The 13,613-nt window shown below is 31.8% G+C and overlaps 1 protein-coding gene across 7 annotated transcripts in view; it reads right to left on the minus strand.

Annotated features, from left to right (window-relative positions):
• Window positions 1-4,615: 4,615 nt before the first annotated feature.
• The window catches only part of LOC143047186 (carnitine O-palmitoyltransferase 1, liver isoform-like), a 51,000-nt gene continuing 42,002 nt past the window's right edge, over window positions 4,616-13,613 (minus strand). For all 7 annotated transcript variants that reach the window (XM_076220179.1, XM_076220178.1, XM_076220173.1 and 4 more), the window contains 6 exons: window positions 12,346-12,427; window positions 9,665-9,829; window positions 8,713-8,847; window positions 7,579-7,767; window positions 6,276-6,446; window positions 4,616-5,077 (listed from right to left, as the gene is read on the minus strand). In XM_076220179.1, coding sequence (XP_076076294.1) covers window positions 5,000-5,077; window positions 6,276-6,446; window positions 7,579-7,767; window positions 8,713-8,847; window positions 9,665-9,829; window positions 12,346-12,427 — 820 coding nt within the window. In that variant the 3' untranslated portion in view covers window positions 4,616-4,999. The remainder of the gene's footprint in view (window positions 5,078-6,275; window positions 6,447-7,578; window positions 7,768-8,712; window positions 8,848-9,664; window positions 9,830-12,345; window positions 12,428-13,613) is intronic.

Genomic DNA, 13,613 nt, shown 5'->3' on the forward strand with positions numbered 1-13,613 from the left:
ATTTAAAGACACTAAACAGTTATTGTCTTTATCCTGCAATTAATTCTGTATATTGTTTGTGTTTTAAAAGACACAAAAACTAACATGATCTAACATATTTAGCATTTATTTTCGATTTGTAATCCCTTGAGGCCCGCGTAGTAATATCAAAATCACACATTACGCTGAAGACGGGTTCGCAAAAAAGAATCTAGAATGGTCAACAATAATACATCGCTCAAGGTGAATAATTATCTATTTTAACATAACAACTAATTTCAACAGTAAAAACAAATAACAAAACATTGTCAAATTTGAAACAGAAGTGTACGAGTTGTCCTACGCTTCAGACTTGACATTCACTAAACATGCATGCTGAAATTGACATGGTTGATTTTGTAACACAATCATACACATTCAAGTTTTGAAATCGACAATTGTCATCGTTATTGGAATGCAACTGGAATACACATTCTGAGGTCACACAGGTTCAAACAATACTCAGTCCAGCAGTGGGCGGAGCTTTAAAGCGATATCTGTATAGTATACAGATACAGCATAGCAATATCTGTAGGGCTGTATCTGTATAGTAGGACACCCAATTGCAGGATAAATTTTAGTTGCTGCTGTTAAATTCAGCATTGAGGCAATGACATTTTGAGATTTTTGGTTTTCAGCCATTCCTTTGATATCATCTTTGCCCGTGTGTTGAGTTGAAACATAGTTAATTACGGGGTGTTTGGATATATGCCCGAGGCGGCCTATGGTTTGATATTTTATACACAAAATATCAAACCATAGGTACCTATGGGTAACCATAGGCCGCCTCAGGCGTATATCCAAACACACCCTACATGTCAATCTTAAAGAATCCTACTGACCCTTGAATAAAGTGTGAGGTTCATACTGTAAATTCTGAAATTGAATGTCAAGGTCAGTATGATGCTTCTGTGTATAAATTTTGTCAATTCAAAACAGTTCAAAACCGATGCACCAAACACAAACCAGACTATCATAGGAGTAAAATTAGAAAGGTCAGAGGTATATGATACACCCCAAGCCCAAAATGCAACAGCATTTTTCAAGTACAAAAGATATGACCCAGACACGAATTGTACAAGGTTTTACTACCATAGGTATAAAAGGACAAAGTGAAAGTCAAAGTCAAATTAATCCAACTTTGGGATATGACATGTCCAAAGACCATGATGCAACTGCCAACTGAGTTTGATAACCTGTTAAAAGTTAAAAGCACAAACTTTATAATAAGGGCACAAATTGGATAAAGTCAACTATCATAATCACTTGACTTTACTTAGGTATCCTTATCCTTATACAGTAAAACCTGTATAAACCGGCCGGCTACGGGACTATGAAAAAGGGCCGGTTTGGACAGTGAGCCGGTTTATTCAGGTTTCCGTTTTAACCGGAAGTTAATGACTTGTGACGTCCGACATTTTGCATGTAAAAGTTCTCTCTGATTGTAAATTATATCTGATCAATTAAAATACTTTCACTTCGTTTTTCATTGTTTGCATTTGCATCATAATGCTCGCGTTGTTTGGATTGTAAGACAAGAGTTTCGATTTACTCCCATGATCAATAATTTGAAATGTTGCAATGGCCGATTAAAAAGCCAGACTATTATCAAACGTAATTTCATCACTTTCGAAACGTTGTCGTACAGTGTACAATATCAATTGATTGTTGTCATCCGGGTGTTTTTCATTATCAAGGTCATTTGTTTAGGAGTTCACAACAGGGAACCCAGGATTTCGAAATCACGATGTGAATTTCTTACTCCGCGATTTAAATTTGTTTATCCAAGTTAAAACGTAAGTTTAATCCGAGATGTATTCGGTGTGTCTTTTCGTTTAATTGACACGTTTATAATGTTATTAAATAATACAGCTCACTACTGTACGATTGTAGGTTCACAGTTTGACACCTGACTAATTGATTATCAAGAAAAGCCATATTGTATAAACAAATATGTTTTGATTGCATATCGATCATTGAAATTAATTAGACAAACCGGTTTTGACAGGTAATAATTAATGTAATTAAGAGTATTGGGACTTCATAATTAGACCGGAATTCGTAATACACAGGGTCTGGTTTACAAAGGGTATTTTAACAAAGACTTTGAATGGAAAAATATGGGTCTTTCATTTTCGGTCGGAATGGACAGGAAACCGGTTTATTCAGGGTCCAGTTTAATCAGGTTTGACTGTAATCCTAAAACTTAATTAGAAGGCCGTAACTCGACCTGTCATTGAGTTTTTCTGTTGTCAGTTTGGATCCACGTAAGCCATTGGAATGTTAAATAGCTAGTAATTCTTTACTGAATTGAAAGTTTATAAATGTTTTTTGGCACTGTCAAAACCTTCTGTCTGTTCTGATAGATGTTTTGACCAAAACAATGCACTTCTATCAAAGCCAGTATTTTCCATTAACTCATCCTTAGTGTGTGACAAAGACAGAAGCAATATGATTATGGAGTATTTGATACCTGTCACCTGCTTATTGTTCAATCAAACTTTTATCACTTGTTAATTTATAGCCGCTGGCCTGGTCATGTGTGATAATTAGTAATATCGATCATGCTTCTAGATAACTCGAGACTAAAACAAAAAGGGCCCATCACAAACTCTGACTATAACAAAACTCGGACTAGAACAAACTCAGCCTACCATTATTTATATCCAGAAACATTTTGCCATAGGAAAGTATATTGTTATACTTATATATATAGCAAGCTACAGCAAACTTTCCAAAAATAGTCTGGTTGTGGGTGGAGCTATAAAGTGATATCTGTACAGTAAACATATAGGCTAGGGATAACTGTTGGGCTATTCAGTGTTCTCCCCAGGCCCCTAAAGGACCACGGGCCCGCGATGTATAATTTTCTACCGTGGTGGTATCGTTCTTGCCGCGATGTATAATTTTTCAAAATTTTCGGTAAAAAAAATCATATAACGGTAAACCTTTCCGTGGGGTATAAAATTTCAGATGAAAATTGACCAGTTCAAACCAGGTCAATCCAGTTCTGACAACCAAGATTGTTTACACCACGTGATCGATTTACCTTTTGAGGTTAACCTTGATGATTGGGTTTAATCGATGTACATGATTCTTGTGTTTAAATTAATTAAAAGATCATAACTTAATGATCACAGACTTATGAGACTTTTGAGGGACAAGCAGACATTTGTTAATAAACTCTATTCTCAGATCTGCAGTGACATCACAACATGTAACTGACCAATCAATGATTAGCATTTTTGTTATGTAAACAATGTTGAGAGGTGATGCGGATAAGATTCCTCTAGATTTTCCATAGACTTATTGCAAATTAATTTAATTGATATATATCGTAACCAGTTGAATATAGTAATTTTACTCTTTTAATACTGTTAAAGACACTATATAATATCTCTATTTTGATTTTTAACATACTATAACCTCTCGTTAAAAAATTATCGGCAATATAAATAATCAGTAATCCCCTTCAAATAGATGAAAAATCTAGAGGATTCCGGATGGCATCACCTCCTGACAAATGTAAATGCCAGGATGTCCGGATCTGAGAATTACTCCAGCCTTTGGTCATAAAAGATTTGCGTAATTTTAAAAACGTGAGTTACTTCCCCTGATTTAGCTTATTACAAAAATGTGCTCCTAAAATATTACCCATCATTTAATATAGAAATAAAGTACAAATCGAATGCAAAATTATATAAGGATGTTACCTCAAGGATAAAAACTTTCTTTGAATATACCAACAAAAATATATTGCAAATTATTTTTGACAATCATACTTTTATTAAAGCACAGACATATTATATTAAATATGTAGTATATCAATTTCCCGACTTTGCAAGGGCTGTATAGCCAGTCAAAGTCGTTAAAAACTTCCATTTGTTGTTACATATCTACTGACTGAGTTGGGGCTGTATATTAAAACAAGGTTGTTGAAAACATCTGTTTGATATATAGCTGAATAGTATTAAAAAATATAATGATAAATTTACAATGATTGGAACTCAGCTAGACATGACAGCTAAATTGATGTCTAAAAGAATAATGTCTAAAGCTATTGAAAATAGTATTTAATTTACTAAACATTCTACATTAAAATTTAATCTTGTTTAAAGTTAATTGTTATGGTGTAATCTAACAAAAATGGGGAATGTGTAGTGTAACTATACAAGTATCAGGACAAAATTGGCTTGATCAAAGTATAAAAAGTGACTAGTTTAAAGACTAAAAGTGCTTTCTGTTATTTATTCTTAAAAGATATTTAAGTATACAAACTGTTTGATTTACTTTTTTTACCCAAAGTCTACATAAAACAGTAAACAAAACAAAAGACAAAAAGGCACAAAAACTAACAAGAAGAAAAAATAAGCGATGCAACGCGACACGACATATTGTACAAATCATTTCGACACGCGTTACCCTGGTGCTATCCCAAAATCCTGGGGAGAACACTGCTATTAATGTATGTTAGGACACCCAATTGCAGGATAAAAAGCTATTATTTGGGCTATTTTTTTCAGATGCTAAAACGAATCTTTCACATCCTTCTGATTATGCACTATATACCTGGATCATACAAAATCAATTTAAAACATTAAAATTATAAAATTTTAATAAGAATAAAACAGACTATTTTTATTAAAGCATTCATTATTACAACTTTGTTCCTTAAATTTTAATCATGTTTACAGTTTAAACTTTCTCATTAAAAACAAAATGATTTAAAAGATCCCCATGTATAAACAAATGAAAGATTTATCTATGTAATTCCCCAAAACTAAAATTCCTATGATATATGTAAGTGTTAAAAAACCTGTTAGCAAAACCTTATTTGGCTTAAGAAACCGAACTTGTTTTTCTGCATGGTCTTTTTCAATAAATAATACAGTAAAACCATAAATAAACCACTAAGTTAACATATCAATCTAAACTTGATCACATGGTTGGTTGAAATAAATTGTCTAAGATTAAACTGTCATCATGAATCTTTGGCCTCAAACATGTTTTTCACATCAGCTAGGGCTTTTTGGATCTGTTCTGCAAACTTCCTAGCACCCTAAAAATAATAAACATTTTCACATAACTATATAATAGTATTATAAAATATTCAACCATATTAGACTTTGTTAGTAAATATTCTGTATCAACTCCACAAAAAACATGATGGTCTTGAAGTATAGATTCTAGTATAAGACCAGCCTGACATACACACAGTAATTTTATGTCACTAGAAATCAGAAGTGAGAACTTCAGCAATCTCTGAACCATGAAAATAAGGTCAATGATAATGGACATGACAGATAGGAAGTTTGTATCACAAAATAAGGTCAATGATAATGGACATGACAGATAGGAAGTTTGTATCACAAAATAAGGTCAATGATAATGGACATGACAGATAGGAAGTTTGTATCACAAAATAAGGTCAATGATAATGGACATGACAGATAGGAAGTTTGTATCACAAAATAAGGTCAATGATAATGGACATGACAGATAGGAAGTTTGTATCACAAAATAAGGTCAATGATAATGGACATGACAGATAGGAAGTTTGTATCACAAAATAAGGTCAATGATAATGGACATGACAGATAGGAAGTTTGTATCACAAGATAAGGTCAATGATAATGGACATGACAGATAGGAAGTTTGTATCACAAAATAAGGTCAATGATAATGGACATGACAGATAGGAAGTTTGTATCACAAAATAAGGTCAATGATAATGGACATGACAGATAGGAAGTTTGTATCACAAGGCAACTATATACAAAATATTAAGCATTTAGCTCTTCTACATTTAGAAATATAAAGTTTAATACAAATATTCTAATATGACACGCTTCTTTCACTTTGTAAAAAAACAGTGATAAAATTCTCTCAATATATCTATGTTTAGCGCAGACTCCCAGAAGTACATAATAATGTCTGTTATACCTCCCACGTAAATCCACATGTATTGTAACCTACATGCAGACGTGTTAAAAATTACAATTAAAAAGACCCTACAGAACCTTTAATCTTATTCTGAGGCATAACAAAAAGAATTTATGCATTAGAGATTGGAAATATGTACAAAATCAAAATAAATTAAAATTCCATGAAATTCTATTAACGTTTCTGGCACATAAACGTCAAAGGTGAAGGTTTTTTCATAGCGTTTACCTTCTAACTTAAGTGTATGATCTGAAAAGGGGAACTATGAAGTCAACAGACAGAAAGTCTAAAATGTACAATTTGTTCAAACTTACTGTTGTTGGGCAAGAATTTTTACAAGACACATGGAAAAAGATAACATCTTCTCCAGCAATGATGTATGAGACTCCGTAACCATCATCAGCAACCGGACCAAATCCTCCTCCTGCTGATATATGTTCTGGGTGTTTCACCAGGTCTAATTTATTGGTCTGTTGGTGTGGGGTCTGAAATACAAACAAAATCCATAATATACTTTTTTCAAGGTCAAATTCATTGATCTATTAATAAGTTGTCTGCAATAAACAATTCTATAGGTCATCACTGAAGTGATGAGGTGTCAGAAATAAGTACATGTTACTCTGTCATAGATTATCTCTGAGTATCTTGACAAATAAAAAATATAAAATCAAAGTACCTTTAGTGAGCAAGCTAAATCACAAATCCCCACATAAAAGGAAACACCTAGCATAGTTTCTTCTGTTTACAAGTACACAATTGATTATTTGATCTTGGTATCAATAATCAAATAGAAATATTTTCTATAAGTACCCTTCCCCCTAAAAATTGACTTTTTATCTATTATGATTTTTATCATATAAGGCAAAACTAAAATAAATGGAGAAATGCCCCTGCTTGCATATCATATTTAGTTATAAAGTGAAATAATTGAAGAACATTAAAAGTGACACTATCAAAATTCATATATTACCAAAAAAGACAGTTTGAATTTTATTGGCGTCACTTTAACCACTTTAGAGTTATGCCCCTTTATGAACAACAAAAATTGCTGAATTTTATGTTTCCATTCTCTAACTTTAGTTTGCCTCATCCAAATGCTACGAAACTTATACACAATGCTAATTACCACAAAATACAGATCAAGTTTGAATTTTGGGGTGGTCACTTAATTTTCTAGAGTTATGCCCCTTTACAAATGAAAAATTGCTGAACTTTTGGTTTCTGTTCTCTAAATTAAGTTTGCATCAACAAACTTTCATGAAACTTAAACACAAAACGCAGATCAAGTACAAATTTGGGTAGGGTCACTTCACTGTTCATCAATTATGTCCCTTTATAAATTTATGATATGCAAGTGGGAGCATAGAAGAATTCAAGATGACAGACTAAAAGATATTTTTTCTGCTTATATTATCTTTCACATTGAACTTTATAAGGCCCTCCTATTTTTTTTATCATGCCTTTACTTGCACTTACATTGTTGTTGAAGACCATACACTAATCTTCAGATATATTTGTTTTGTTTAAGGATAATTTGTCTCATGCACATCTTCCTCATATGTTTTTTGTTTTTATATAATGGGTTATCATAAAACATAAAATGAAAGAGTGATTTACCTGACTAGTGGATAATCTCCAAGGTGAACTGAGTACTTCTGTGAGGAAAGGAGAATCCTCTCCCAAGTATTTGGATACAACATACAAACAAAAGAGATGTCTGTCTATACCATGTCCTGACATAGCATTTCTATAACCTTGCTGATGTTCCTCTGCTGCTAATTTCATGAACTTGATACGTTCTTTATTCTAAAAATACCAGAATGAGATAGCATTTATATTCCAAATTAGATTACTTCTATAAGACTTTAAAAGTTTCAAAGACAGTACAAAATGGTATCTTCTTATATACACTTATCAGGGTCTTTCCATCCGTAACAAATTGTGCCTGCTATATATCTAGATAACTGGTATAATTTCATACTTTATACTTCACATATATGTTAACCAGCACCCGAAGATGTGTCATATGATAATGTTTGTACAACTTCCTTGGTCAAAGTTCAAGGTAAAAATCTTTGGTCTCAATTGACAACCCCATGTCCTTCGGAAAAGATTGTGTTTGCTCTATATCTTGAGAACCGTTATGATTTCAAAGTTTATACTTGACATGCATATTAACCAACACCAGAGGTTGTGTCATAATGTATGTACAACTTCTTAGGTCAAGACTTTGGTTTCAGTTGACAACCCCATGTCCTATGGAGTCATATCACTATTACACTCATGCTACAGGTTGGCAAGATACTACACACCCTACGGGAACACCTGCAGTTACCCCTAGTTTTGATGAACAGGGACTTGCATTGGTTATGCTTTCAATGTTGTGCTACTGTGAAAGTACTTTAAATTTGTAGGGTACCAATTTTTCATGGGTTTTGTGGATTGCATTATCCATTAATTAAAGTGTTCAACAACTTGTAATAACTGATGAAATTGAAAGAAGGTTCAAAACTTATAATTGAAACACCTAAAATTACTACCATGCCAAATTCAGTACTTTTATCATCAAACCCCCATTTAATCTTAACCCATAAATTAAAACTTTATACAAGTAGTTTATAATGTGTGTGATTTTTGTGTGTGGATCTAATTAGAAACCTGTACATTTATTAACACCTTTGCTGCAACACTAACAGCAATGAATTCATTCATTCCACAGGTGATAAAAACAGAATACCTTTTGATACTTACAGTTACAGTTGGGTCATCCATAGCTTTAGCAAACTGACAAGATTCTACAGTACATGATCGCACTGTCTCTGTTCTACCTTCCCTAAACAACCTTGTCATGGAGGATTCATATGTCAAGTCAAATTTTTTTGCTGTCTGTAAAAAACAATACAAATCATAAGTAAATAAAATGCTTCGCTGAGCACAGCTGGATTTGACCCCAGAGGTCCAACCCTGAACAATTTGGGCAAAAATGGAAACAATATTAGCTCTTGATACAGGTCTGAATCATGATTGTAATTGAATATTTGAATTTTGATGAAATCAAAGTTTAATTTTGAACAAAGTAAAAAAAAACAAAAACTGTTATTTATACAAAGAAAAATAATGTGTTTTATGAATCCCCTCTAAAAATTATATATCTTATGGTAAAGTATAAAATTGAGAATGGAAATGGGGAATGTGTCAAAGAGACAACAACCCGACCAAATAAAAAACAACAGCAGAGGGTCACCAACAGGTCTTCAATGTAGCGAGAAATTCCCGCACCCGGAGGTGTCCTATTATACCTAATCAAACATGTCAAATTATTTTTTTTTTCTTGTTGCAGGATCATGACTAGTGTATAAATGTATAAAAAAATAATGTGTTTTATGCATCCCCTCTAAAAATTATAAATCTTATGGTAAAGTGTATATTATACCAAATCAAACATGTTAAATTATTTTTTTTTCTTGTTGCAGGATCATGACTATCTCTATGAAATTGAGGTTCGATTAGCCCAAAAGGAAGGTTGCGTTTAATTTTAGGGAAATCATGATAAAATATCTCAAAACTGTCCAATAGCGATAGCGCTAATAGTGCTAAAGCTAAATATTGTAGTGCTTAAAGAGCCTTTGGGAGAACATTGTGTGTATTGTGGTACATTTGCTCAAATGCCGAATAAAGCTTCCTATTAAAACCCTTCACTTACTCTGTAGTAGGCCAGCTGTAATGAAAGTTGTATGTATGCATCTGGACTCATCTTTACAGATTTCATAAAGCCTTTTCCATACTGATTATGGTATAGTAAATGCAGATCAACATCATTCAGGAGCTGTGTAGCAACTTCTAAACAGTTCTCTATTACCTGTAAACACTGAAATACACAACTAAAATTACACCAGGACAATATAAAAGACAACAATTATAGATTTAATCAAAACTTATTTTCATGTACACACTCACAGCTGCACCATATGTGTTCAAAAGAGATTTTTTTAAGACAGTGAGAAAATATCAAAATTCAGAGACAACTAACGATCCATTTCTTATATACTCTCGTGCATGCTAAGTCAACATACTGCCAGAGAAATATTAAAACTGTTTGTTTTAACACTTGCTCAATTGTACCGCAATATTGCTGGCATCTTCTTGTCAATAACGTATTTTCAATCTGTTTAATATAAATACAATTTTTTTTTATAAGTTGATTTTGAACAAAACTTTTCCTATTGAAATCTTCATAACAGGACTGGGGCCATTACATTGCAATGTAATACATTACATTACAATTACTTTGTGATTCTTCCATTACAATTGCAATTACAATTACATTTTTTCTCACATGTAATGCATTACATTACAATTACTTTGCCTGTGTAATGCATTACATTACACATTACTTTTTCAATATAAAAACTAAAAACATTTCAAACAAGAATGTGTCCATAGTACACGGATGCCCCACTCGCACTATCATTTTCTATGTTCAGTGGACCGTGAAAATTGGGGTCAAACCTTTAATTTGGAATTAAAATTAGAAAAATCATATCATAGGGAACATGTGTACTAAGTTTCAAGTTGATGTAACTTTAACTTCATCAAAAACTACCTTGACCAAAAACTTTAACCTGAACTTCGCACTATCATTTTCTATGTTCAGTGGACCACGAAATTGGGGTCAAAACTATAATTTGGCATTAAAATTAGAAAGATCATATCATGGGGAACATGTGTACTAAGTTTCAAGTTGATTGGACTTCAACTTCTTCAAAGACTACCTTAACCAAAAACTTTAACCTGAAGTGAACGGATGCACAGACGGACGCACAGACGGACGAACGGAGGCACAGACCAGAAAACATAATGCCCCTCTACTATCGTAGGTGGGACATAAAAACAGATTTTTATAAGAAATTGATAAATATTACAGGGGTATATATATATATGAAGATATATATACAGTGTTAGTGACATAGACTTCAAAGACTGGTTAATCAATATGTCCATTGAACTTTATAATCATAAGAGGTTCAAAAGTGATGTCATTAAGAGAACAGCGATCAGTTCTGTACACCTTTCTGGCAATACTAAAAAGCCTTTCTACAGCAGCTGATGTGTGTGAAATGGCTAAATACTTGATAGCTGTATTAGCCAAAAAAGAAAGGCACACTGAATTTGACTTCCATCATTCCAGTGCATTTATTGAAATTTCTTCACATGGCTCAGACAAGTAGATGTCAACATCATGTACTGCACCATACCTGTGTCTATACTCTTTGATGGAGTAGTAGGAGGCATTTTCAAGATTCTTAGGTGGTGGAAAAAAATAAATAAATTATCATATAATTTTGTTTCTTACATTGATCACTTAATCATTAAGACATCATTAAGGGATTTCAAAGGAATATAATAAATGTGTCATTAAAGGATTATCTTTTGAAATGCTTAAGGGCTCTGTGAGGACAAACATAAGTTGAGAAGATTTGATTGCAATAAAAACATTTTGATTTTAATTAGGTGAAATAACAACACAGACAGGACCCAAACCACAGTTTGGTTTAAAAATGTTGTTTGACATATTTAATCTTTCACTGAAATACATGTAAGGTGTCTATAGAATTATGAAAATTTCATCTTCATATTTTTTCCATTCATCTATACAGTTTTGTTTGATAAATTTTTATAAGATTTTTCATTGAACACCAAAATATTCCTAATATCATTTTAAACAAATATCAGAAACCAAAATCAAGACTTGATAATTTTTACCATTTTATATTTATTACCTTAATACTTTCTTTTGTTTTTGTTAATTTTCTTTTTATTATACAATATTCTTTAATTTTATGTATATTACCAATTTGTAATGAAAAGTAATGTACTGTAATGGAGGCATTACATCAATTTTTAACTAAAGTAATCATTACATTACATGTAATTGTAATGCAAAAAATGTGCATTACAAATTACTTTGCATTACATCCAAAAAATGTAATATTACAATGCATTACAATTACAAATTACCATTACCCCAGGCCTGCTTCATAATTTAAATTTTGTTGTTTTTGTTTAGTTACTGAATTCTTTTAAGATTGATTAATTGGTGGTTGCTTAAAGTTCAGTGGAAAACATTTCATGCAATTTCAGGACAAAATTCTTTTAAGAAAGCTTGGAGTTAAATATCATCATTTTCCAGTTTACTTTGTCAAACACTAATAAAAAAAAAAAAACAGAGATAGATTTTTTTTAGAAGAAATTTAAAGCTACTAGGTGTCAAAGGTCAAAGTGGCATATATACACACACACAGATGGACATGGTGATGCCATTATCTATACAAGCAGTTTTATAGGGAATATAATAAGAGTATATGTACTTCTAATTATACATACAGGCTTTGGAAATTCCCATTCTAATTTGATAGGATTTGGGCAGATTTCTGGTGTACCTATTGTATGGCCATCATCTGTATATCTAAAATACAAAAATAATTATGATTATAATTATTAAACAAAAATGAACAAATATTTTTTTCAGAATTAATTAATAAATTTTCATGTAAGTGAACTGAAAATCAGGAATTGATTCAATGTTTCAAAAATTCTGAATATTCATTATGCAATATTAAAAAAGATACATTAAAAGATCTAATTGATTTATTACATATCCTACATATATTGTATGTAATGTGAATTTGATAGGTAAACCCTATTTTTGCCAATTTGTTCTGATGTAATGCTGTTGCACACCTGTCTCAGACAGGATGATATTTGAGCCTTCATTTTAATGTGCCTGTCCCCAGCCAAGAGCCTGTCACTAGCACACTGGTTGCTGTTTTCATTTAATGTTTTAGTCTATGTTAGTCTGTTTGCATGGGGTTTTCTTTTTTTATTTTGTTTCACATATCATGACGGAAAATAACTGTAAAATTTCATTGCATTCCAAAGCATACTGTAAGAGAAATGGTACTCCTAAACAAATTGTGGACATACAAATTCAAAACAAGAGGGCTCACTGATCTTGGATCTAGGGCCTTGATTCATTCGCCTTCCATGTTTCCCTTTTATACAAAAAGTTTGGGAATAGATAAAGATTTGTCCGTGATTGATAATAATAAAATAATTCTGATAAAATGAATTTTGAATTGGTATACATATGGTGGATAAATGCAGACATGGTCTAGTCAAATATTTTTGTTGGAATAAGTTAACTTTCCAGTTGATATCTTATGTAACATTTAATAGTAAACAACCATAAATATGTTCTCATTAACAAACTCATATAATGTTTGTTTTATAAAAAGAGAGAAAAAAAAAATGGTTTAATTTATAGCTGATTTTTTAAAGTTTTTTTGTGTCCTAGTATGATAAGAAATAAATTGTTTATGAACCACTTGAAAAAGGATAATTTCATTAATTTTTTTTTCTAATGGTGATTAAAAATTTAAAACTTTACGTACACATTGATGAATTTATACATCTACATCTACATTATAGCTGAATTGAATACAATGGAATCAGAAATGGGTACACATGATTTGAACTTATATTATTAACACCTTGTATCATCGGAACAGCAGATATAGGTACTAACCTAGTGGGGTTTTATCAAATTTTACCTAAGAAAATCTTTGTTTTGTTTTATTTGCATTCAATGTACA

The sequence above is a fragment of the Mytilus galloprovincialis genome, chromosome 10 (genome assembly GCF_965363235.1).
Source record: "Mytilus galloprovincialis chromosome 10, xbMytGall1.hap1.1, whole genome shotgun sequence".
Lineage (NCBI taxonomy): Eukaryota > Metazoa > Mollusca > Bivalvia > Mytilida > Mytilidae > Mytilus > Mytilus galloprovincialis.